Source organism: Vipera berus (assembly GCF_964194415.1).
Source record: "Vipera berus genome assembly, chromosome: 5".
In the NCBI taxonomy this organism is placed as follows: Eukaryota; Metazoa; Chordata; class Lepidosauria; order Squamata; family Viperidae; genus Vipera; species Vipera berus.
This window is the reverse complement of record NC_138207.1, coordinates 9,782,051-9,795,083: the sequence shown is the minus strand read 5'-3', so window position 1 is coordinate 9,795,083 and position 13,033 is coordinate 9,782,051. Positions and strand designations below refer to the sequence as shown.

General features: G+C 41.1%; 1 protein-coding gene across 1 annotated transcript in view; it reads right to left on the bottom strand.

Moving 5' to 3' along the window:
* Window positions 1-2,527, bottom strand: part of MCF2L2 (MCF.2 cell line derived transforming sequence-like 2) — a gene marked incomplete at its 5' end in the record, with an annotated part of 214,247 nt that extends 211,720 nt beyond the window's left edge. The window contains one exon of the mRNA XM_081329835.1: window positions 2,449-2,527. Coding sequence (XP_081185961.1) covers window positions 2,449-2,527 — 79 coding nt within the window. The remainder of the gene's footprint in view (window positions 1-2,448) is intronic.
* Between the last annotated feature and the right edge of the window lie 10,506 nt (window positions 2,528-13,033).

The window sequence follows — 13,033 nt, the reverse complement described above, 5'->3', positions numbered from 1 at the left end:
CTTAGCTGGCCACTAAGCAGGGTTAAAAAAAAATCAAGATACTGACTACCATAGAACAATCAAAGCCTCGCCTTTTTTTATTGTGTGTACAGGCTTTCATCGTGTGACCACCTTTGACATTTATATCTCCTTTTTTATTTTCTCCTATTTTCTTCCTTATTATCGTGTAAACTTTGAGGCATTATATTGTTTTGATATAACAGTATCAATACAGTATGAATTAAACATTATTGACAAACTATTGTTCAGATAACCTAAGAGCATTGGAAATAAAGAGAAATATCCCATCAATATTAATAATCATTTAGAAAGTCTTGACTTTTTTCATTCCCCCACGAATATCCAGGATAGGACTTTAATCATTACAAATTTCCTGCTGCGTTGGGTTCTCCTGACTGAATCTCAATTCCCAGAGTTCCTCAACCAGCATTGTGGCCAAGGAATTCTGGGAGTTGAAGTTCACACATCCTAAAGTTACTGAAGTTGAAAACCATCAATCCAAAAAAAACCCACATGGATGGGACACTATCAGGAAATCCATGAGCGGTAAGCTAGACTAGAAATCAAACCAATATTCTAAAAGAAGGTAGTAACCACCCTCCTTACTTCAGCTAAGAAAATAGATGGATAAATCCATGAAGTCATCACAACCAAGCATGCCCTAAAAAAAGCTTTACCTTAGGCCAGGGGTAGGCAACCTCGGCTCTTTTATGACTCATGGACTTCAACTCCCAGAATTCCTGAGCCAGCTGGCTCAGGAATTCTGGGAGTTGAAGTCCATGAGTCATAAAAGAGCCGAGGTTGCCTATCTGTGCCTTAGGCAATGTTTCTCAATCTTGCAACTTTTAAGATGCAACTTTGGCAAGTTTTAAGATTCTTCAGCTGCCAGAATTCCCCAGGTAAAAAAAATCTGGAAGTTCATGCATCCTAAAGTTGCCAAGGTTGAGAAACATTGCCTTAAGTTGAGGAAAATAAATGAGAATAGTCATTCTGTTTACCTGTCTGTTTAGAGAGATTAATAAATGACAACCTTAGGACGTTTCAAGCTTCCAATGACATAGGCCTGCGAGCAGGAGTGTCTGCAGGACATGGTAAAAAAAAATCAAGTTGATGACTCTGATGGTGCAGAGGAAGTTCCACCTGGGGCTGACTTTTTTGGATCCTGCCTGCAAGAAATGCCTTCCGTCATTAAAGCCTGATCTTCCAGCCCTTGCTTCCATCATCCCTTGCTCTATAACAATTTGCCAGAGACCCAGAGAGAGAAATTAAGCAATCTACAGCAGCAACAAGGAAAAGGAACATTCTCTCTACAGTGATGTTTCTCAACCTCGGGTGACTTTAAGACCCGTGGACTTCAGCTCCCAGAATTCCTCAGTCAGCATGCCGCCTGGAGAATTCTGGGAGTTGAAGTCCACAAGTCTTAAAAGTTGCTGAGGTTGGGAAGCTCCATTGCAGGAACATTTGAACCAAACCATGGAATTAGCAAAGAATGTTAATTTCTGCCCCCCCCCTCCTCCCTGTATGCACTTAGTGGAGACACAAGCTAACACACACACACTAACAAAGCCTCTTCTGGCTGGGATTGGAGCATTTTCCAACTCAGCCCTGCTTTCCTTGCAAGATGCCACCCGTGGCACAGCTGTCTTTGCTGAGGAGCTTCGCCAGAGAAAGTGTCCCCCATTCAGTGCTCCGAGTTGGATCAAAGACCAATTGGGACCAAGCCAAGCCTGCCTTGGCGATTTCCTGATTTCCTGCTTCCCGTTGCAGAGACTGCGTCGATGGCGGAAAGGCTCACCTGTGGGAGATGGGAGCCACAGAGTGGCTTTCCCCCTCCCCTCCCTTCCCCTCCGCAGCTGTTTTTGCCTCCCAGAATTTATCAGTTAAAGGGCAACAGGGAGGCAATTTCCATTCAAAACCAAAGAAAACGGCAATTCCTCTTGGATCATTAATAATAAAAAGGATGCTAAAAGCCAGCAGCATCCTAAGCTTGCTGAGAACCCGCGGAGGGAAATTCATGAATCCATTCCAACTTGGAAAATAAAATAATAATAATAATAATAATAATAATAATAATAATAATAATAATAATAATAATAATAATAATAATAATAATAATAATAATAATAATAATAATAAAAATAATAAAAATAATAAAAATAATAATAATAATAAACGGTAATGAAGGAGCCAGCTCGGGCCAACATGCAGTGCCAAAAAATAAAATAAAAATAAAAAAATGTTTTCCATCCCCCCCTTCTTTCCTCCCCAGCTCTCCCACCCCCCCCCCCACCCCATCCACCCGTAACACTGACCTACAAAAGGTTCCCAACCTTCCGGGCATCACCCAAGCCAAGAGGGCGGCGATTACCCTCCACCACCACCACCACCACCACCCCCCCCAACCGGGCAGAAGGAACCTCGGGTGGAGGGAAGCGATGCCATCCTTACCCACATGGGTGATGACCGTTGCCAGGCGCTGGCTGAGTTCCCGATGCGACATTTCTTCTTCTTTCAGCCAAACCAGCATTTCACACCCGGAAAGACGGCGCAGCCTCCAGACCGCGAGCCCGCACCTTCTCCAAGACGCTTGCCGGAGCGGGAAGCAGCTCCTCCGCCGCCGCCGCGGGGACAATGCCGGGTGCCACTCCCACCGCGACAAAGCCTGCCGGATCGCACCTGCTTTTAGCGCGGGCGGCTCTCGCCACATCCCCCGCGGCGAGGCTCGCCCGCCCGCCCGCCCGGCCTGACGGCGAGGTCGTTTCCAGAGCCGCGATGCATTTTGGACGCCCCAACCCAACCCAACCCACCCCAAATCTCGGCCCGCTAACCGCCCAGTGGCGGCGGCTGCTTGCGCGGCGCCCGCATGTCTCCTGCGCTCCGCTCTTTGGCTCGCTCTGGCTGAAATGAGCGGAATCTACCAAGGGGTCTCCCGTCGCCTAACCCAGGAGAAACCATTCCCAGCTGCGGGGAAGCGGGGCTCGCCCCCGCCCTCCCCCCGCTTCTTTCCAAACAGAAATTGGTCTCTCTCTGAGGGGGCTTTCTGGGCACGTTTTTTTTGGGGGGGGGTCAGTCCCGGGTCCGTCCAATTCCTTCTCCCTCCTGCCCCTCCCCTTTGGCTTTCAAGGAATGGAGGCGGTTTTTGGCCAGGCTAGGCGACTGTGGCAAGACAGAGAGAGAGAGAGAGAGAGAGAGAGAGAGAGAGAGAGGGAGGGAGGGAGGGAGGGAGGGGGAGAGAGAGAGAGAGAGAGAGAGAGAGAGAGAGAGAGAGAGAGAGAGAGAGAGAGAGAGAGAGATGGCGTGCGTGGGAAATAGGCAGTCGTTCTCTACCTGGCGTAATTCATATGGACCTGGGTGTTTGGAGATGGCGGGAGTGGAAGGCATCCAAAACAATGGAAGGGCTGTAGAGGCTGTCCTGTCTCTCTGCCTGTCTATCCATCTGTCATTGTAACTAGCATTCAAGCGTTCGATCTATTATAGTTCAGTCGTTATGTCTTATCATTCAGTCATTCCTTATCAACAGGAGGGAGAAGAAATTGGATAGACCCAGGTCTGACCAAAAGGTGCCAAGAAAGCAACCTTAGGTTTTTATCTGTCTGTCTGTCTGTCTATCTTTTTGTCTGAAATGGTATAAGGTTTCCTGTGTGAGCAGGGAGTTGGACTAGAAGATCTCCTGTAATCCTGTTGTCCGTCTGTCCGTCCATCCATCCATCTATCCATCCGTCCATCCATCCTATCATTTATTCAGCCATTCCTTCTAACTGTAATTCTGTTCAATTATTTTATTAGTCATTCAATCATTCTGTCTATTGTTTTACCTCCATGATTTTATCATTCAGTCATTCTATCTTTGTCATTCTATCACTATCTAGCTATCAATCATTCTATCTATAATTCATTCTGTTTCTGACTATAATTCAGTTTATCTGTCTGTCTGTCTGTCTATCTTTCTCTTATATTTCTATGCTGCTCAACTCTAAACAACTCCGAGCATTTATTTTCTTGATAAAAGCTACAGTATGTGGTAGGCCTCATATTAAATTTAAGCAACTTCAGAGACACATAACAGAAACACATCAGTATAGACTTACTACTGCACTGCTTCATAAGAGAGAAAACATCAAGTAAAATATGAGTTTACATAGGCAGAAGAATTCTCTCTCTCTCTCTCTCTTGCCTAATAAACTGTGTTCCTTCCCTTCTTGTTATTTTGAGGGATATTTGGGGTGTGGGCTAGGGTTGTTAAAAAAAAATCAGGATGGTGGCCCTGACTGCACCATCAAATATCCATGAAGATGTTAAAAGGGTGCAGGTTTTTATCCCAAAGTCCTGACCACTATTTTGATTAATTTGCGTCCTCTCTGCATATCCCCTTCTTCTTGAAGGCTTATGAGCCCCCCCCCCCCAATTGCAACAATTAATCTGTGGGATACAAAGAAGCCTGTCTCTGCTTTCAGTTTATAATTATTCTTGCAAATGAAAACAACATTATATAGAATACACAATCATGATACAGGAAGCACATCCTGGTAGGAAATGCACCATCAGCAATAACAAAGGCTTAATCCTGTACTGTTTTTTTAGGGCTGGAGAAATTCAAAACAATTCACATACCTGTTTTGGATGGATGACTGCAGCCTAATGCAAGGTCCTTTTTATTCTGCACGCCCAGCCTGACAACTTTGTGGCTAAAAAGACTGCACTCCTGTTTCAGACTGACCATCCTATTGAGGAACATAGTGACCACCTTGTTATAGTATTGTTTTTAATGCAGAGACAGATCTTTCTGACAATGAATCCATCCCCTCCAGCTAAAGATTGGAGCTGAAATGTTGGAATGCCTTTGTACAACAAGAAAGGCAATACAGGGGTGTTCTGGAACCAAGTTGTCGTATTAGTGATTTGATTCCTTGTTAAGACCCTTGCGCTGGTCTGTTTAAGCGAATTTTATCACAATTAACGGCCCTTTCCAGGCAGTAGAACTCATAAAATACCTTGATCATCCGAAATACCTTTATTTTGCATGTAGAAGGAGATTACAGCAGAGAAGGTGTATCAGGTGATGTCTGCATGATGTGTTTAGAGCACTGCCTGTTTATATATATATATATATATATATATATATATATATATATATATATATATATATATATATATATCTTTGGTCATTCAGGTTTTTTCCCACGTAGAATTGAAGGTATAAGAGCAACGTTTCGATGAAATCTCATCCGTCATCCTCAGGCTGGTGGCTTCAGCTTCCTTCTTCTGGGAGAAGCATGTGGTAGTGGCTGTTTGTTCCAGGAACAAACAGCCACTACCACATGCTTCTCCCAGAAGAAGGAAGCTGAAGCCAGCAGCCTGAGGATGACGGATGAGATTTCGTCGAAACGTTGCTCTTATTCCTTCAATTCTACGTGGGAAAAAAACCGAATGACCAAAGATCTACATACAAACACCCGCGAAAACCTCAGAAAAGACACACACACACACACACACACACACACATATATATATAAAAACAGGCAGTGCTCTAAACACATCATGCAGACATCACCTGATACACCTTCTCTCTCTCTCTCTCTCTCTCTCTCTCTCTCTCTCTCTCTCTCTGTGTGTGTGTGTGTGTGTGTGTGTATGTGTGTGTGTGTTTTCTGAGGTTTTCGCTGGTGTTTGTATGTAGATCTTTGGTCATTCGTGTTTTTTCCCACGTAGAATTGGAGGTATCAGGGTGACGTTTCGACGAAATCTCATCCGTCATCCTCAGGCTGAATATGTACACATATATGTACACATATATATGTACACATATATACACAATGCTTTTTAAGAAGAATCTGCAATCATTTGATTCCTTTATCCAAAGAAGAAAATATATTTAGTTTTGTTTCTACTTGGAAATGATGGGGAAAAGCCTTGGAACTTTTATTTTGTTCTTGCTGATTAGACAGGTTTGTTGTCACAGAAATGGTTAGCATATACTATTTATAAAAGTAAAAAAGTTGAGATTCTAATGTTATTATCTTTTACTGTGCTAAAAAGAGTTGGAGGTCGACGCCTTTTTTCTTTTTCTCTTCTTCCCCTTTTCCTTCCCTTAGTTTTCCATAATTTTTAATTTTCCTTTGTATTTTATATTGTATTTTATAAAATTTGTAAAGTGAAAAAGAAGAGGCTGGACAATCAGCTCTCATTTATCATTTTTCCCCCCATGCATGTAACAGAGGATTAGCCTTTGTGGTCGCTTCTAATAGTTGGTCTTTCTTAGACGGCCATTTTTAGATGGCCTTAGATAGTCTTTTCTTAGATTGCCTCTTAGATGGCCTTTGTGGTCCCTTCTAAGTTTACAATTCTGTAACTCCGCGTGACAAATGCAACTGGTGATCTTCCTATTTTCATCTTCTAGACCAGGGGTCTTCAAACTTGGCCCTTTTATGTCTTGTAGACTTCAACTCCCAGAATTCCTCAGCAAGGCATGCTGGCTGAGGAATTCTGGGAGTTGAAGTCCACAAGTCATAAAAGGGCCATGTTTGAAGACCCCTGTTCTAGACAGAAGGGAAATCCACAACCTTCTAAATCAGGGGTGTCAAACTCAATTTCATTGAGGGCCGCATCAGCATTGCGGTTGCCCTCGGGGGGCCGAGTGGGTAAGGCCAGGGTGGGCATGGCCTACTGGGTGGGCGTGGCTAGAGTGCGTACGGCCTACTGGGTGGGCGTGGCCAGCTCTACATCGTTCGCATGAAGGGTGCCTATGGGGGCCTGGCCAGGAGTGGGACAGATCTGAGGGTCTCTGGCAGAAGGAGGGTCTCTGGGCCAGGGCCAAGGCAGTGGGGGCCGTTCCCTCACTGTTTCCAGGATGGCTTTGCGGGCCACATGAAACCACTTCGCGGGCCGGATCCGGCCCCCGGGCCTTGTGTTTGACATTTCTGTTCTAAATGTTGCTAAATGATTTTACTGAGCTTCTGATTTAATGTGTGCATTCCAGTATTCCTCCCACCTGACAGTTGTTTTCTCATTTATTTGGAAAGCCGGGGAGCAACAGGCTGTTTTATTAAGATCATAGGTTGAAAGGGTTTAAGGTTCCCACCCTGATCAGCAATTCTTATTCAGGTAAAATCCTTGCTTCCTTCTGGATTTACAGCAAAGAACTAATGTGATACAGCAAAGTTTCTGGTTGTGGTAGGGATTCCTTGGCACTTCTGTAACCTGCAGGAAAAAAAAATCTTCCAAAAAAAGAGGTCCCCTGTTGTTTTTCATCTTCAGTTTTAAGTCAAAACAAACAGGGAGAGTTTGGAAACTGGACTGTGCTTAACTGAGCACTACACAAACTTTCGCCTGTTCCTGAATACGCGATCCACCAGTTTCTGCAATCTGGTGTCTAGCAATCATCTTGGACCACAGCTCCCAGAATTCCACTGCAGTGTTAGCAAAGAATTTTGGAAGTTGTAGTTTCAATAATCAGGAGGCCATGATAAACCACAACACACTGAAAGCATGAACTATATAAAAGCAGGGCTTTTTTTCTCATAGAACGCTCAGAACGGAGTTCCGGCACCGTATTTGGATGGAACCTTGTAGGGTAGGCAAGGTGGGTTGTATGACATGTGTGAGTTCCGGCACCTTTTTCTTTTACAAAAAAGCACTGTATAAAAGTAACCCTCACAACAGCCCTTACAACGTACAACCACAGTTGGAATCAGAATTCCCATTGTTTATCAAGGCAGTTGTTAAGTAAGTCGTGCCTGATTTTATGAACTTTTTTTGCCATCATTGCTAAGTGAATCACTGCAGTTGCTAATTATGTGGTCATTAAGCATCCCCCTGTTCAAAGAAAAAATCAGGTCCATTTCCAAGCCAGGAAAAAAAATGGAGGCTGCTTAAGAAAGAAAGTCTTTTTATTGATGAGTAGAACCAGCAACAACATGCAGTTCTGGGACAGCTGACAAATTGATTTGATGAGTACAAGGATTTTTGTACAGTTTTACAGCATTTTGTAATTTGGAGGTTTGCTTTGTGTTCTTTTATTAGACTTCTTTAGCTTGTTTTGCAAAAGCTAGTAGTGACTTCCTTGGGTTTTAATCCTGTCAAACCAATGTAATTAATTTTACCTTCTTATGTTTAGTCTGTCTATTACCTCCACCCAGCTCTCTTTCTGAATCAACAGGCCTGATTCAATGTTTCCACTTTTCACAATAGCCAGGGGTTTCATGAGTGAAACATTGTTTCTGTATTTCTTTTCCTGAGTTTCATTCTTGTGATTTGGGGGGGGCATAGTAAAAAGGACTCTGTGTGTGTGTGTGTTTTCTTACTACCCCCTCCCCCCACCCCATTGACTTTGCTTGTTAGAAGCTGATTGAGAAAGTATCAAACAACGATCGTATGACCCCAACACTCTGCAACCATCGTAAATACATGTCGGTTGTCAAGCACCCAAATTCTAATCACATGACCACGAGGAAGCTGCAATGGTCATAAGTGTGAGGACCAATTGTAAGTCATTTTTCCAGTGCCGTTGTCACTTCCAGCAATCGCTAAATGGTTGTAAGTCGAGGACTATATGTAAACAGAACATGGTGTTACAACAAAGCATCATATTTTGTGAGACTGATTCATGTCTAATTCATTGGACAAACATAGTGTGTTTCCCCGGAAATAAGCCCCACCCAAAAAATAAGCCCCAGTTAAGATCGTCAGCCAGACGGACACATTTAGTACCATATTTTCCTGAAAATAAGACCTAACCAGAAAATAAATCCTAATGTGTCTTTTGGAGCAAAAATTAATATACCAGGGAAATCCTGATTTAAGAATAAAGCCAACTGTTGAATGGCTGGTTGCCATTTTTAGAAATGGAGAAAAAGCACAAATTTTTAAAATGGGAGAATAACACCCAAAGGAGAAACTAAATTAGAGAAGATATTGCAGATGTCCAGAAGAAAGTTCGCACTGGATATAGGCCTAGCTACCCATTAATGGATCTCTTGCGGGTCTACAGATGTCTTTACTAGATAATCGAATGGATATTATTGTTCTGATATCAGATTGGAATCCAGGCTGGTATATTAGTATAACAGAATTACAAAGAGAAATAAATCAATAATGCAATAACAAAACCTCCATTATATACTGCATGAGGGAAGCAGACATAATTACTACAAAAAATCCTAATGAGAAAGCAAGATTTATTGCTTTTGACCTCAACCTTTCCAACCAAGGAAAAATGCATTACTTATATAAGATTATGGTACAAGGGTCAGAATGGGGTTAAGGGGATGCACTCGATATTTGCTTAATTTACATTTTAAAATCCACACACACTCCACCACCCCCCCCCGCCCCGACCCCAGTTCCAAGAAAAAAATATTTCCAAGAAAAAAATTCTTTCTCATATTAGGGACATCAGACAGGAAAACAAATCCTTTTATTTATATGTATTGACTTTTTATAGGGTAAAAGATAAACTAAAAAGAAAAGAAAAGAAAAAAGGGCAAGAAAAAAAGAAAAAGGAAACTAAATTTAAGAAATATATAAGTGATTTCCGGCCTTCTTTTCAACAAAATAACAGAGTTGGAAGGGACCTTGGAGGTCTTCTAGTCCAACCCCCTGCTCAAACAGGAAATCCTATACTATTTCAGACAAATGGTTGTCCAGTCTCTTCTTAAAAACCTCCAATGTTGGAGTCTCTACAACTTCTGGAGGCTAGTTGTTTCACTGATTAATTGTTCTAACTGTCAGGAAATTTCTCCTTAGTTCTAGCTAATTACATTCCTATTGTTTCTCTCTCATCTATTTTACAAATACTTCACATCAAATCCAAAAGTCCTCAATTCAATTTTTTTCTTCTTTCAGAAAAAAACCCCCTATAAGATTTCCATTCTATCCAAAAAGTTTCTGTTGTTTGCATGCAGCCCAGAAAACAAATCCTGAGCACTCTTTGTAATACATATTTATTTAAATAATCTGTTCCAATCAAATCTGCTCTGCCTTCTCATTTTACCTGCTCTTCCAGTAATATATATATATATATATATATATATATATATATATATATATATATATATATATATATATATATATATATATATATATATATATATATATATATAGAGAGAGAGAGAGAGAGAGAGAGAGAGAGACTGACTGTGGCCTAGGGGTTAAATTAAACAACCGCTTAAGACGCAGTCGGCCCAGGTTCGAATCTCAGAAGGGTATGGCTGACTTGATGAGAACAAATAAGTTTGAAATGATCATATCGGTCTCCCTTTATTCTTTGTTAGCAAGCCAAAAAATTTACACAAATATGAGCTGCCACTGCTGTGGCTACTGCCTGTAAATGGCCTTGGGCTAGGCTGAAACAGGAAATAAGGTATGTCCCGAGTGTGGGACCAAGCAAGTGCATTCTAAATACTTAACAAACATTTAAAACACACACACACACACACACACACACACACACACACACATATATATATAGAATAAAGGGAGACCACCGATGGCCTTGGGCTAGGCTGAAACAGGGAATAAGATTTGTCCCATGTCTGGGACTAAGCAAGTGTATTCTGAATGCTTAACATCTCCATTTCAAAGCCGAAGAGCCAGCGTTTGTCCGAGGACGTCTCCGTGGTCATGTGGCCGGCATGACTAGACGCCAAAGGCGCACAGAACGCTGTTACCTTCCCACCGTAGTGGTCCCTATTTTTCTACTTGCATTTTTACATGCTTTCGAACTGCTAGGTTGGCAGAAGCTGGGACGAGTAACAGGTGCTCACTCTGTTACGCGGCACTCGGGATTCAACCCGCCAAACTGCCGACCATCTGGTCGACAAGCTCAGTGTCCTAACCCACTGAGCCACCGCGTCCCTTATATATAAAATCTGTCTCAGTTATAAAGTGAATATTGTAATGAAAACATATCTCAGATCATCTGCTGCAGTTGAACTACGTGCATAAATGCACTCGAAGTTATGGCCCTATTACAATATCCACTTTGTAAAACCACCAATGCCAACAGAATCAACCAAGCTTTAATAAAAACCCTTCTATTTCTGTAATAATGGAATTGCTGAAAATGCCTTGTGGAATGAAAGGGGCTAATAAAAGAGGGCTATTTTTAGATAGCTATAGTGCTCTATTTGAAAGAAAACATAATAAATATTGCCTGTATACCTTTGCTGCATAAACTTAATTTACATTTCTGAAGATTTAAAACAACTCTCAGCCAAGAACAGAATATTGTTGGATTCGTCCTCCTCCTCCTCCTCTTCCTCCCCCCCACATTAGCTAGTTGTAGCAGTATTTATACAATGTAAACTAGTCACTATCAATACTAATAATAAAGACAAATTAATATCAAGGTTAAATGTTAGCAATAGGTTTCCCTTGGCATCTTCCCAACGCTGTTGGAACCACAGGTCCCAAAATTCTTAATATTCTAGCAAAGAATTTGTGTAGCCTCAATACTTATATCTAAGCTGGTGTCAAGTTTTGAGGCATACAACAAGGACTCAATCAAAAGATTTTTAAACTCCTCTGCTTGCTGGCACGGTAGACTGAACAGGTTCTGTAAATGAAATGTTTTGCACCTGTATTACTGAGCAAAAGTGAAAGTGCGGTCCAATAATTCAGCCTGATAATAGAAGAATTGTTGGAAAAGGAACTCTATGATTTGCACAAAGTTGACCCCAGACTGAGTGTCTATAGCAACAATAGTTTATCAGAAACAGCCTGCAAACTCAAATAACATCATTTCTGGAAAAGAAAAGCTGTAATTCAGTTTGGGGCAATTTGAAATGTTTTTGTTCCTATTATTGGACAAAAGGGCAGTGTTCTGTATTAAATTAGGCCATCGTGCATAAAGGGCAACAAAGGGTCAGTGTCATTTATATCTTTCTAGATTTTGAAAACTAAAATCCCTAAAATTTGGGTTTTTAGATATCAAGTCAGGGTGGACCCTTTTCATTATCACAACTTAATCTAGGAGATTTTGATTTTCCAGTTCTTCTGAAATTACACTTTTTTGTTTACGAGTGATAAAATTAAACAGTTAAATTACATTAAATAAATAAATTTAATAATTGTAAGTAAGAATCATACAGCTTCAGAGGAAAGCGGAAAATTCATCTGTTAAAAGTCATTTCCTGCATGATAAGACCCAATTTTATTTTGCTTTGGTCAGGTTTTAAATGCTGAGTCTCCCTTCCTTGATTCTAGCCATTTCATGTATTTGGACTGGCAACCTCTTTATTCTTATATGCTCTCCCAGTGGCAGTTGTACTAGGAGTCAAAATAGGCAGTCTTCCCAATATTTTATGGCTTACTTAGCTTCAACTGTACAATTCAAGCAATTTTATGTTCATTAACTTCTCAGGACAAACTTCTTGTTTCATCATTTTCCTGCCAGACTACTGCAATGCATTCTCCATGAGTCCGCCTTTGAAGACTATTCAAAAACTGCAATTGGTCTAAAAGGCTGCAGTCCATTTTCTTTTCTCTAGGGGGTGCTCTATGTTGGTTTATCTCAATTTCAACAGCTTTAAGATGTAAGATTTCTGGAGATTTAAGTCCACATCTTAAAGCTGCTCTACTGTTCTGGTCAACTTCCCTTGGAATGATGGCTTGTATCATCCCTCTTAATGTCCCAGAAGCCACTTAAGGTGGATTTTCTCTATACATTTGACCAATTATTGCTGTTTTTAATTTCAATTTAACTGTTCTGTTTAGTCAATATTGCTTTCATTATTTCAATATTACTTTATATTTTATATATTGTATATTGCTTTGAGGATTAATCCATTTTCTGGGTTTGCCCAGTGTGACCAGTCATAAACTAACAAAGGTTTCTATATGGTTTGTAAATATGTATGTAGTTTTTATATACATTAAGGCACATATATAAATCAGGGCATGTCAAGCTGCAAAAGCTAAGGTTAACTGTAATCAAGTTCATTATACTGGGTGTGTAATAGCCAGTATAAGATATACAAAACCAGTGTAACTTAAGAGAGGAATGGTTTCTGAGTAAAGGTCATTTTGCATCCATTGG